Raw genomic sequence first — 13,829 nt, 5'->3', positions numbered from 1 at the left:
GAGAGCTTTAGTCATATTGAGATAGAATCACAGTTTTAATCTTGTAAATTATATTTTGAACTAAATTAAATTTTACTTACGTTCTAATTCTTATTTGATTAAAACTGACGATTTTCATTAAAATAGGTCATATATGTTTTATTCCTGAATTATAAATATACATCGATTTAATATTCCAAAAATATCTCTATTTATTTGACAACTAGTTGTTGCAGATACTTATTTCCCATTGAAAGGGATTTTACTTTTTAAAAATTCTAGCTACAGAAAATTCAAAATTTCAAGCCCAAAATAAAAATGTTCTATCGGTACAACATAAATTTAAAATAAATGGAAATTTCGCCTCATTCAGTGCGGAGCCACACGTTCGCTCTTTGGCCTTTTCTTGTACACCACATTTTAAACCATGGGCGTAGGTTTGCATAGGGACCATAGGGACATGTCCCTACCAAAATTTTGAACCGACCTAATTGTCCCGACCAATAATTGGATGTGAGCAACATGTTTATAATTTCCAGCAGTAGTTGTTGCAGCAGTGGCTTCTTTTCCTCTCGCAGCTCCTCTGCCTGGTCTCTCCTGTCCCTTTCATGTAGCAGCGCATGGAACTGTGCTGCGCTGTTTAACTCCACTCTCATTGGTTGTTCTGCCTTAAGTTCCGCCTTCTCTCTCTCTGATTGGCTGTTTTCTAGTCCGCGTGTGCTTGGAGCACAACATTGAAAATGTATTCACACTAGAATGCAGCGGTTGCTACAATTAATATTAGGCTACAAAACTAGTCCCGATAAAAAAAAATAAATAATATCATGTTCACTAAAGAACAAAAACCTTTTTTTTTCTTTTATAAAACGAAATATTCTGAGTCAGCCAGGAGTTCTGAATACTGCTGGAAAAATGGGCAAATAAAGGCTGTAAGCCATCAACATTTCTGATTCTTAGCCACAGCCACCTAAAACAGAAAATGTGAGGGTTTCCTTTTTACCGATATTTAGTTGATATTACGGTTTTCATTTTTTTGTTTTTATTTTTACAATTTTGATATAATAACTGATCTAAGTGGGTTGCTCTGTGGGGAAAGGCACATTTTAAATTTATATTACTGTATGTTTTAGAGTCTCTATTCTCCAGTTAATGATGAATCACTCACTAAATTAGTTGACGATTATTGAAATAATCAATTAATATGATTAATTTTTTTCAGCCCCAGATGAAATACATGAAATGGGCTACACAGAGTAACTACAGCCCAGATGTTAAACTTTTATAGTGAAGTTAATATTTTAATGATTGTATTATTTTGCTTGATACAGAGAGAGAATAGTAGGTACAAATATAACAGTGGGGTTTAACTCTGCACAATTCTATATCTTCAGAAGAAAATACTGTATTTACCTTCTCTCTTAGTCGTTCAAATCAAACCGTTTTCAAAGTGGAAAACAGTCCTAATTCCACATTCATCAGAGCCGGTGATACTTCAAACATTGATAAACAGCATCTAATGAGTGTAGAGCTTATAACATTTTTATTATTGGAGCAAAATGTTGCTTTTCTCTTTTAACAATGAATTCCTCTTATCAGTACGGATGCTCACATCGAGCATAAAAAAGGGCATGCATATTGCATAGCACCAATGAGACCAGACCAATAGTGTCCCTACCAAAGTTCAAATCAAACCTACGCCCTTGTTTTAAACACAGAATTTTTTTAGCACCGAATTTTAAAGACCGATTTTTTTTTTTTTTTTTTTCCTGGTGAAAATTCAGCCACAAGAGATTTGACTGCAGATGTGTTGACCTTTTGGTGAAGTCAAGCCAAAGCACTCGCTGCAGTCGAGCAGCTTCTAGCCAATGAAATTAGCTAATTTGGCCACTTCTTTGTAGCTGAATTCTTTAGAACTGAATTTTTTTGCAGCTCAATTTCTTGCAGCTGAATTTTTTACAGCTGAACTTTTTCCAGCTAAATTTTTTTTGCAGTTAATTTTTTTGCAGTTGAATTTTTTGCAGCTGAATTTTTTTAAGCCAAATTTTTTTTGCCAGTACATTTTTTGCAGCTGATTTTTTTTAAGGCAAATTTTTACCAGATAGAAATTCAGTTCAAAGCAGGGGTCTTCAACATTGCTGAATGTTTGCATTGATGAATGAAAGACATCTTCTGCCTCCATTTATCTGTTTACTACAGTGTGTTGAATTCATGTTAATGTGGATTTAAAGACATTTCAATTAGTGGAAAAAATTGCAGGTGAAAATATAAAAAAAAACGTCAAATCAACCAAAACTTTTAGGACCCCATGCAGTAGCTATTCGGACCCCCTAGGGGTCGCAGACCCCCTGTTGAAGACCTCCGGTGTAAAAGGAATTCACTGTGTAAAAGATTTCAGTCTTTAAAATTCGGTGTTAAAAAAAAATCTGTTTTTATATTTCGGTGTAAAAAAAAGGCAGATTCCAATGAGACAGTTTTTTTTTACATATCTTAATATATCTTAAATAACTATGTATTGGCCTTTTTTTATTTATGCTTTTCTATGATCCCATTAAAACACGCTGGCCCCACCCTGCCCCCCTAGTAAATGTGAACCATTAATTGTTATAATTACTACTTATTGAAATAAAGATCTAATTTTTTAAACATGCGCATACATGAAACAAGTATGATACCCTTGAGTAAAATAATGGTTGCGCTTGTTTTGTCCTCCTTTGCGCCCGGGGGTGGGCGGAACTTTAGTGCTAATACACGCTTGTAAGGGGCGCCCAGTGAAAACCGCCGCTTCCCTGTGTGGGTGTAAAGATAAACACTCGGAGCCATTTTTGTTTATATGTAGCTAAGCGCTAGCTCTATGTTAGCATGAGTTTACAACACAGTGGCGAAGGGAAAATGTTTTTACGGTTTACTTAAAAGATGGCGCTGTTATTTTCTTCCAGACATGAGAGAACCGAAATGTCACTTAGCAATACCTGCTGAATTTAGCTTCTATAGAGACGGTTGTTGCTGGTGTTAAATGTGGCTACCATGGTAGGGTAGTTACCGTGACAGATCGAGAGTTCAGCAGAAAACTGGTTCTAGGATCTTAAATCTTTTCAATTTGGGATTTACAAGTTTTCCATCGCTTCCAAAATGAACCTGTCACCCGAGTGGGAAGACGACGATCGGATGAACTTCATGTTCTCTGCGTTCAAGGAGAACCGAGATGTGAACACCACAGACTGGGACAGCAAGATGGACTTCTGGACAGCTGCGATCATCCGGAGCTGCAGACAGCGAGGCTCCGTCAGCATCAACCTCCAGGATCTCAACAAGACCTTCCAAAGGAAGGAGAAAACACCACTGGGCCTCTCCACTGTAATCCAGACCATGGCCAGGTACCTGGCAGGGAGGGTTAGCTGTCAGTCAGGTTATCTCTAACTAACTGAGTTAACTGTCAGTCAGGTTATCTCTAACTAACTGAGTTAACTGTCAGACAGGTTATCTTTAACTGAGTTAGCTTTCAGTCAGGTTATCTCTGTCTAACTGAGTTAACTGTCAGGCAGGTTATCTCTAACTGAGTTAACTGTCAGTCAGGATATCTCTAACTGAGTTAGCTGTCAGTCAGGTTATCTCTGTCTAACTGAGTTAGCTGTCAGTCAGGTTATCTCTTAACTAACTGAGTTAACTGTCAGTCAGGTTATCTCTATCTGAGTTAACTGTCAGTTAGGTTATCTCTAACTGAGTTAGCTGTCAGTCAGGTTATCTCCATCTGAGTTAACTGTCAGTCAGGTTATCTCTAAGTGAGTTAGCTGTCAGTCAGGTTATCTCTATCTGAGTTAACTGTCAGTCAGGTTATCTCTAACTGAGTTAGCTGTCAGTCAGGTTATCTCTAACTAACTGAGTTAGCTGTGAGTCAGGTTATCTCCATCTGAGTTAACTGTCAGGCAGGTTATCTCTAACTGAGTTAGCTGTCAGTCAGGTTATCTCTATCTGAGTTAGCTGTCAGTCAGGTTATCTCTGTCTAACTGAGTTAGCTGTCAGTCAGGTTATCTCTATCTGAGTTAGCTGTCAGTCAAGTTATCTCTGTCTGACTGAGTTAACTGTCAGTCAGATTATCTCTAACTGAGTTAGCTGTCAGTCAGGTTATCTCTATCTGAGTTAGCATTCAGTCAGGTTATCTCTATCTATCTGAGTTAGCTGTCAGTCAGGTTATCTCCATCTGAGCTAACTGTCAGTCAGGTTATCTCTATCTGAGTTAGCTGTCAGTCAGGTTATCTCTAACTAACTGAGTTAGCAGTCAGGCAGGTTATCTCTATCTGAGTTAGCTGTCAGTCAGGTTATCTCTAACTAACTGAGTTAGCAGTCAGGCAGGTTATCTCTATCTGAGTTAGCTGTCAGTCAGGTTATCTCTAACTAACTGAGTTAGCTGTCAGTCAGACTATCTCTAACTAACTGAGTTAGCAGTCAGGCAGGTTATCTCTAACTGAGTAAGCTGTCAGTCAGGTTATCTCTATCTAACTGAGTTAGCTGTCAGTCAGACTATCTCTGTCTAACTGAGTTAACTGTCAGTCAGGTTATCTCTAACTGAGTTAGCTGTCAGTCAGGTTATCTCTGTCTAACTGAGTTAACTGTCAGTCAGGTTATCTCTGACTAACTGAGTTAGCTGTCAGTCAGGTTATCTCCATCTGAGTTAACTGTCAGGCAGGTTATCTCTAACTGAGTTAGCTGTCAGTCAGGTTATCTCTATCTGAGTTAGCTGTCAGTCAGATTATCTCTATCTAACTGAGTTAACCCTCAGGCTGGTTATCTGTCTAACTGCCTTGCTGTCGGACAGGTGTGGGAAGATCCAAAGAGAGTCAGAGTTTGCTGCCAGCGTGGACTGTGGTTGGGTGTCCTGGAGTGTGGGCATGCTGCTGGTGAAACCACTCAAGTGGACCTTCTCCACGCTCTTGGGGAGCAACAGGGTGCCACTGGAGGAGTCCTTTGTCATCTTTGAACTAATAAAGGTTTGTCCTGCTCTGTGTTTCCAAACAAGACAGAGAGCCTTGCACAAGTTGACACGAACCACTGATTTCATTTTGAAAGTAAAAAAGAAAAGTGTGACGTGCATGTTTATTCAGATCCCTATAATCTGGTTATGTTAGCATTAATTAAACCAACTTCTACATGCAATCTGGTTTCATGTAGCGCTATAAAAACGAACAATTATTTTGCAATTTTTTTTAGTATAATAATATTCATATCACTCCAATTCTCCCATTGTAGTACGTAGTGTTGGACTTATCTAATTCAATTAGAGAAGGATCCCATTCCCCATCTGGGGAAACAGACAAAAATATTATACCATGCACATAAATAAATACTTAAAAAAATAAGTAATTAATAAAGTTGAAGGTTATAATGGACAACAAACAAATAAGGTAATTATTACAAAGGCAAATAAATAAAGAAGCTAATTAAAAGAGATATATACATTTATGTTTTACTGTATAATTAAATTTCTTGTTTATTGTATCCTTTGGGGCAATTAATTGTATGCTTATTTATTTCTGTTTTTATTTTTACATATGGCAGAGTTGGTCCTCTATAGAGGTGAACCGCAGTAAAAAAAAAAAAATCTTAGGGTATAAGGCTAAAGTTAGGGATACTAAAAAAATATCCTCAACTCTGAACATCTGCTGAATGATTTCCTGTTTGGATAATTTTCGCTTTAGACTGCGTTTTTTTAGGGTTTGCAAAGTAAAGGGGTAAAGTAAACATGCATGCTGCAATTTTCAAAGTTTGTAGCAGTTGAGCCCATTGAATTCCCAATAGAGTACGCTGATGTGTGTTGTACGTACCTTTGCTAAAAAGCGTTAGAAATTCATCTGTAAGTCACTAAATCTGCTACACTTGCCTTCATGTTTTGGAACCTTGTTCTTCACCTTCTTCAGGAGAAAGCAGCAGAGCTACTAAAGGTCTACCAAAACAGCGAATTTTCCAGCTGCTCCGTTGTTTCGTATCAAGAACTGTGCACTCTCTCCTCGGACATCTGTGCTGATGAAAGCACCCTGTGCATGGCTCTGCTGCAGCTGCAAAAGGACAAGCAAGTCATAGTTTCCTTACATGAAGGAGAGAAGGTAAAAGAGATCTTTGACCCCAGAAGGGCTGCACAGTATGTGTCGATGTCATAATAATATTACTTGTGATAAATAAAAATGATTTATAGTGTAATATACATGAGAAGTTTGATTCATCTTCTTTGGTAAAGACAAAACAAATTATTAAAGACTTCAGCATCTAATTGACAGTATAGAGAGCCTGAATGTCTGCAAATTACAAGATATTGTGCAGCCCTTTTACCTAAAATACAACATAATACTTTAAATATTGATGTATGCATTTATTTTTTGATCCTTTAGATTGTGAAGTTTTGTCAGCCTGGACAGGAACGGGTGTCTCCAGTTAGTGATATAGATATTGGGATCTACCAGCTGCAGCGCAGTGAGAAACTTCTAGGAGAGCGTGTGGAGAAACTGAGCCAGGAGGCTGACAGGTAGATCTCAGACATAAAAAAAAAACAATCCCATGTTTGGCTTCTTTTAAAGAGTCTTCCCAGGGTCTCCACAGATCATTAAAAATAATTAAGTCATTAAATTGTTATTTTTTAAATTAAGACCTTAATTAAAAAATAAATATCAGGGTTCCCGGGGGTCCTTAAAAATTCTTAAAAGGCATTGAATTCTTCAAAATAAAACTAAGGCCTTAATTGGTATTAAAATGTCTTAAATCAGTCTTTCGTAGGTCTTAATTTTTAAAACATCATAAATAGGATTATTTTTATTACGATTTATTTTTGTAATCTAAATAAAACGTTAAAATTGACAATTTTTATTAAATTTTTTTAATATAAAAATAAAGAAATAACGGCTTGCCAATATTGTTTCCGTCTCGATAGTTTTCCAAAATTCGAAACATTAGTGCAGTGGTTTATGTTAAAATAAACCTTTGGGTTAAGTTGTCGCAAGCAGGTTTTTCTTGTGTTTCTTGTGAATTTGGTCTTATTGGTCTTGTGAATTTGGTCTTATTTCAACTGGCATTAAAAACTCTTAAAAAGTCTTGAATTTAACTTGCCTTATGCTGTATAGCCCCTGAATATATATATATATATATATATATATATATATATATATATATATATATATATATATATATATATATATATATATATATATATATATATATATATATATATATATATATATTGTTGAGGGCATTAAACATTTTTTAAGAGCATTAAAAGAACATTAAATTAGAGTTACTCATTCCTGTATAAACCCTGAAACAGGTAGAGAAGCATTTTATACTTCGGTATCCCACATCACCACATCGTTACATCATACATGTTAGCAGATGACAAAATAAAAATTATAAGTGTATATCTGGAGAGAGGAACTGTCTTAATTGGATAAACTACTGAGGAAAACATCAGTTCTGTCACGCAACAGGCAGCTAATATTAAGGTGTAATAAACTTCACACTTCATCAATGATAATTATCCTAACAAACTTTTATTTCACTCAATTTTACCCACTGAAAATTGTTTCTAGGTGCAAAGAGGAAGCAAGAAGTCTGCTGCGGGAAGGAAAGAAATCACAGGTCATTATAAACCCATTCTAAAAATGTTTTATGTTTACGCATTTAGCATTATTTCTTCAGCCGATTGCTGAAGATATCATGGCAGTCAGTTTAATTTCTTTGACTTCTGTCTCAAAGGCACTGCGGTGTTTGAGGGGCCGGAAGAGAGTGGAAAAGAGAGCTGACAGCTTGTTCGCACAACTGGAAACCATCAGGGGAATCCTGGATAGAATAGCCCAGTCGCAGACTGATAAGAAGGTATGGAGGGCTTCACTACGGAAGAGGATTAGGGCCACTGGAAAAAAAATAAAAGTAAACTGATTTTTAAATTTTATTTCAGTTTAACATGGGAAAAAAGTCAGAATTCTGAGATTAAAGTCAGAATTCTGACTTTTTTCTCAGAATTCTGACTTTAATCTCAGAATTCTGACTTTAATCTCAGAATTCTGACTGAATTCTGACAATAAAAAAAAGTCAGAATTCCGAGAAAAAAAGTCAGAATTCTGAGATTAAAGTCAGAATTCTGAGATTAAAGTCAGAATTCTGACTTTTTTCCCATACTATACTGAAAACATTATGGTTGCCCAGACAACGATAATAACATCATGCAGCGTCAGTGTGCTGATTTGGGGGTCATCTGTAGCATTAGTATGTTTAATGACCGATAAATTTTTACCTGATCGATAACAAAACTGAAAAAAAAAATCTGTTTATGGTGAACAAAGTAACTGTTAGACCTTGATATAAAGGGGGAGAGCCGGGTACCACTGTAGCTAGCTGTGCTCAGTAGCTAACAGGTTAGCCTCTTTTAGCTGGGTTAGTTAGCCACATTAAGCTACTTCAACCACAACAACCGTTCCATTTGTCCTTCCTGTCCTCAGATCTTAATAGAAAGAATAAAAATAAGCTAAAGATTATTTTTTAGCATCTTGTTAAATGGCAGAGCTTATTCTTAGAATACAGTACTTTCTTTCAAGACTTAGAATGATTGTTTTCTACTTTCAGCTGTTTTAGATCACCGATGAAAGGTAAAATAATAGCAGATAAAGGTAATAATATGTTGAGGCTCCAAAAAAGATTTGACCCTAAATAAACAGGTGTAAAACAGTTTGTCCGAGTGGAGTTGCTGTATGTTGATGTCATAATAAGGGGCAGGGACCCGAGCAGATCTGGTAACTACACCGGTCTATCTGGACTGGATCCTTCGAGGTAAATGAGAAGGATGGAAGAGTTTTGGCTGTGAATTCAAACAAGTCTAGCCTTCAGTGGCTTTCACTGTACGCTCTGTTGCTTAGCAACCGTGAGCGTTGACACACAAAGCAGGAAAAGAATGAATACCTAACTTTTCACTACTGTTTCTTTTTATTAATTTTTTCTTTTTTTATTGTAAAGTGAACAAAGACTACACTCATAGGAATACAGAGTGGAATAAAGGTGACAACCACCAGGTGCTTGAACGAAAAAAAAACAAATGTAACGATATAAAAGGGGTAGAAAGATATAAGTAACTCTAAAGAATGTATGTATAAAAACTATATCTGCAAAATCTCTTAGTACTTAGTTAAGCAATTTTTGCAAAAAAATTTTTTTTTGCAAAAAAGATTTATAGTCCTCACACTGTAGATATATTAGAATATGTCTTTAAATAACAGCCAAACCCTTTTACACAGTAAAAGATAAAAACCTTTAAAAATCATAAATTACCCGCCACATATGACACAGTAACCATTAAAAAAAAACTATTCACATACTTGTATTATATTTAACTGCACTTCCAATATTCACCACTATTCGGCGCCAAGTTCCTTCGTTCTCTGATCACAGAGGAGCTGGCTTGCTTGAACTCGCAATGAATCCTGGGATATCAAAGGCTTTGTAGGACATACCGAACCCTATCCTTATTTACAGGCAAAAAGAAGGACGCATTTGTTGGCCGCTTAAGGAGGAGTCTTCCAATCCGAACAGACCTCGGCGCCACGCTGTGACATAATCGGCCTACGGATCTGGTCTTCAGATAGCCTCTTGAGACCATCCTGATCTCGCGAGCTTTCAAGGTTTCACTCGCTAATCAGTCTGGAGACTCTCCGTTAAAGAAAAATTGGAGCCGTTCACCAAACGAACGTCCAATCAGCGTTGGCTTTGAGGCGGGTTGAGGTGTGACGCAACGAGAAGCGCGACAGTTCAGTCTAAAGAACATGGCGGCTTCAGTCGATGAAACTAGCGTTAGCGTGGCTATCCAGCAAGTTTTATTGGAATTACAGAGTATTTCTTCACTGAAAGAAGAGCAAAACACTGCTCTGGAGGCTTTTCTCAGAGGAAAAGATGTTTTTGATCTTCTCCCGACTGGTTTCGGCAAGAGTAGCCTGGCTTGTGGTTGTGTTTTTGTCGTCGCTGTTAGTACGTCGTATGCTTCGTTGATCTGATTGGTTTATTTGGCCCGTCTATCACCAACATAGGCCAATCAGCTTAACAGTATTTTCGCCCCTTCCCAAAATTACTTCAACGGAAGGTTTCCAGATGGATATGAGGAGCAAATCCATCTGGCGGAGTCAGGTTAATCTTCAGAGGACGCAGCCACTGAATTCAAACTCAGTAGAAGTGTGCCCTCATTGGATAACGTGTGTGCTTGACGTGTGCAGGTCATGCAGGCGTACCAGGCTGGAGTGGCCGCTCTGAGGCTGTCGCTCAAAGACGTGACTGTTGAACATGCCGAGAGCCTGGTGGATCAAATACAGGAGGTAGTCCATTTAAAAAAACAAACTGTGTGTTAAGATCTTTCATTTGAGTCTAACGATTTTTTTATGTGGTCTTATTTAATATGAACAGTTATGTGACACACAAGATGAGGTGAATCAAACCATTTCCAGCGGCGTAACGGCTGCAGGTAAGTTGTTCCCTCTGTTTTATGTTCACTTTCATCCAAGGATTTCACAAAGCTTTAGCTTTTCGTATTTTTTTTCTGTAGATGAAGATATGGATGAGCTGGAGAAAGAGCTAACAGCCTTGTTGGAAGAGCCAGATGTGAGCCCTGCGGTTCTGCCTGCAGTTCCAACAAACCGCCTTGGTCCTACCGGTGAGAAGATCCTCAGCTCTCTGCCCGCTGCGCCTCGTGGCCCCTTAAATATTTCCACCGAGGTGCTAGAGGAAGATCTGAATCGTTTAACTCTATCAGAACCAGGTTTGCATGTTCAGATTTCTTCATTCCTTCCTGTTTTTTTAGAGCTGCTCCAAACATGTGATCAACTGTTTTCAGGATCTCCTCAGAGGAAGGTGACGTCGCCAGAGAAGAGATTAGAGGCAGCACAGTGATATTCATCGACAAGGCGAGGAGGATGGCGGAGGCCTCTGGCGAAGGCGCCTGGAATTCGACATCCAATTCATTACAGGGCACTTTACTTCCTCTAATAAAGAGAAATACTGAGGAGGCATGCAGATTCTGACTATTATAGATCTACTTTTAACTGTTATAATTGAATAAGGAAGCTGCTGTGTAGCATGACACAAGCTGGAATGCTTTTAAAGGGGTTAAAGAATGTCTAGTGTTTGTTTTTATGTGGATGCTGGTCTTAGAGTTCTGTGCAATGAGCCAAGTGGCCTTTTGACCTCTGAAGATGAACCTGTGTAACAGAACATCATGCCAATGGATTCATTATAACCACGTTTGTTTGGCTCCCAGGGAGAGTTATCTCTAACAATTGAAAAGCGTATCCTAAGTGACTTTAACCAAATATGTTTATCAAAATAAAATTTATTTTAATCACTTGTCTGAAGATTTATTTATTATAGCAAGTAAAGATATGAAAAAAACTCTCTTTGTTTAGACTCATCCACGCTGCAAAAAGTGTGTTGACCTATAAGTGAGGGAGACAGGAAGTCATTTTAGGTTAGTTAAAGTTTTACAAACTGAATCACTGAATAGATTTGATATCTTTATTCTAATAAAAAAAAAACACTGATTGGAGAAATGTAAATATTTTATAATCACACCTCAAAGGATTCTAATTTGATTTTAAGTCATTTATAAAAAAATTAAACTAAATCATTTCAGTTTTTCTCAAATAAAAATGAAAAATCTGTGATCAACTAATATATTGGTTATTGGTTTTCTATTAATTGGTTAATCTTTTTTCTGCAAATTTTTTTAGGGAGGGTTTTGCTTTGCTTTTTTGTAGTTTTTTAATATAAATTTCACATGACAGAAATGTAGTTTATTTTACTCCATTATTCCGAGGTAAATAGAGGATTAACCTCTGTACTGCACTTTACAGTGAAAAAAATATGAAAACGATACTTTTAGTAAAATACTTTTTTTTTTTTACCAAATTAGTTGATTAATATTTTAATAATCATGACTAACCTGTTTATATTGGCCCTACCAGATTCTCAGTTGGATTTAGTTGTGAGTTTACCAAATGTTTTTTTCTTATTTTATTCCTGAAAAGGCCAGATTTATGAAAGTTCATGATTAACCTCCATCCTGTCAATGTGTTCTCACTAACTGTGGATCTCTGCAATTCCTCCAGAGGAACCATAAGCATCATGCTCATCCCGCCCAGATCGTAAGTGTCATAGTTAAGATAAAAAAAAGGAGCCAACTGACGAAAGATAAACAGTATTTTTGATCAGGTGTCTCTTCCTGATAGACAGAAATTATTAAAAGCTGCAAATCTTTCACTTATTCTCTGACCTCCCCTCCTTAGTGTGGCTGACGGGTTTCAGTGCCTGGATGATCCCAGAGGCTATGATGTTGGGGGCTTAAATGCCCCTGATAGGGTCTCCCAAGGCAAACAGGTTCTGGGTAGCAGATCAGACCACGAGTGGTTCACAAAGGCTCCATGATGACCTGACCCGGCCCAGCCCAAAGGAGACATATTTCAATGATTATGTCACACATGACTATTAGCTCCAAAATCCTTTTAGGCAAACCACAAAGAAATAATAATATTATTATACTATTTAAACTAGAGCAGAAACAATTAATCGCATTAATCGTGATTTATCGATTATTGAAATAATCGTCAAATAATTTATTAATCGATTAATCATTAACTGGAGTATAGAGACTGTAAAACATGCCTTTAATTGACAGAGCGACCCACTTAGAGCAGTAATTATGCAAAAATTGTAAAATACATATAAAACTTAAATCCAAGATAAATGTTTTCTGCACAATAGGAAAAATTGTAGTTCACCTGGTTTGATATTGTAATGAACGAATCTTTGGCTATACGATTAAACGATAAATCTAAAAAATAATCGACAAATCGATTCACCAGATAATCCTTACTTGCAGACCTAATTTAAATTAAACTAAAATCCAAAGACATGTAATAGTAAAATAAAAGAGACTAAATACTTGGCACAAATGTATAAATTGTGCAAAGTATTTTCAATACATTTTTTAAAAATCTCCGTTGCCACTAGGGAGTGCTGCAGCACCTCCACTTCCTGCGGCCATGCAACAAACCCAAAAAAGAAAAAGAGAGAGTTCCCTTTATGTACTGATTGTATTCTTTAATGACAAGTGACTTTATTGTGAAAAGCAGGCTATTAAGAGATTTAAATACCAACATTTTAGTGGTGCGAATAGGTACAGAGTGCATCAGGGCTGTTTTTTTTTTTCTCTCGGTTTCTTTAATCAACCATAAATTAAAAAGACCTCATTACAAATCGACAGCCTTTTAAAAAGTACAGTTAGTGATATCACAATATCCAGCAGTGTTTTAAAAATGCCCTTTGTGTGACAGACCCAATCCTCCCTTGTCCGTCGTCAGACGCACTCTCACGCTCCTCCTCGCTCAAACGCACACAAACCCTCCCAGTTCACCATATACACATATTGCATTAAAATATGTTCAGTGCTGCTTTCCTTCTATAAGCAAAGGAAAAGTTCAAACTTCGACTCCATAACTGGCGCGTTTCAGTTACATATATTGCAGCTTCTACCTACAGTCATGTGAATATACAGACATCAAGTTAAAACAAAGACATTTGGGGAGTAGTAGCTCGATTTCTTCACCTCTATCCTATGAAGCTGCTGACGTCTTGTTATATAGACTGTTGCTACTTCCAGCCGGGTACTGTTAAGGTGGAGCAAACCCAGATATGTAAAAGGTAACCTACAGCCAAGGCTACTTTCGTACAGCAGGCACTGACGCAGATATTTGGCTGAAAATTGGTTGTATGCACCACATAAAGCAGATCCACCAGAGGGTCTAAGCGAAAGCTCAGAAGGGAGTGTAACAGCAAAAACT

The 13,829-nt window shown here is 37.2% G+C and overlaps 1 protein-coding gene across 3 annotated transcripts; it reads left to right on the top strand.

Annotated features, from left to right (window-relative positions):
- The first annotated feature begins 2,755 nt into the window (after window positions 1-2,755).
- Window positions 2,756-11,337, top strand: chmp7 (charged multivesicular body protein 7). Of its 3 annotated transcripts, none has more exons than XM_038296630.1 (10): window positions 2,756-3,353; window positions 4,793-4,964; window positions 5,892-6,077; window positions 6,360-6,493; window positions 7,548-7,596; window positions 7,714-7,833; window positions 10,215-10,313; window positions 10,402-10,459; window positions 10,541-10,648; window positions 10,829-11,337. In XM_038296630.1, the coding sequence occupies exons 1-10, from the start codon at window positions 3,109-3,111 to the stop codon at window positions 10,882-10,884; spliced, it is 1,227 nt and encodes a 408-aa protein (XP_038152558.1). In that variant the 5' UTR covers window positions 2,756-3,108; the 3' UTR covers window positions 10,885-11,337. The 3 variants fall into 3 exon arrangements, with proteins under 3 accessions (XP_038152558.1, XP_038152557.1, XP_038152556.1); XM_038296629.1 differs by having other exon boundaries at window positions 10,796-11,337; XM_038296628.1 differs by having other exon boundaries at window positions 2,758-3,353; window positions 10,541-10,753.
- The last annotated feature ends 2,492 nt before the right edge of the window (window positions 11,338-13,829 follow it).

Source organism: Cyprinodon tularosa, unplaced genomic scaffold, assembly GCF_016077235.1.
Source record: "Cyprinodon tularosa strain WSP-4 unplaced genomic scaffold, ASM1607723v1 ctg373, whole genome shotgun sequence".
NCBI classification, from domain to species: Eukaryota; Metazoa; Chordata; class Actinopteri; order Cyprinodontiformes; family Cyprinodontidae; genus Cyprinodon; species Cyprinodon tularosa.
The sequence above is the reverse complement of the archived record's forward strand: the minus strand, read 5'-3'. Positions and strand labels throughout refer to the sequence as shown.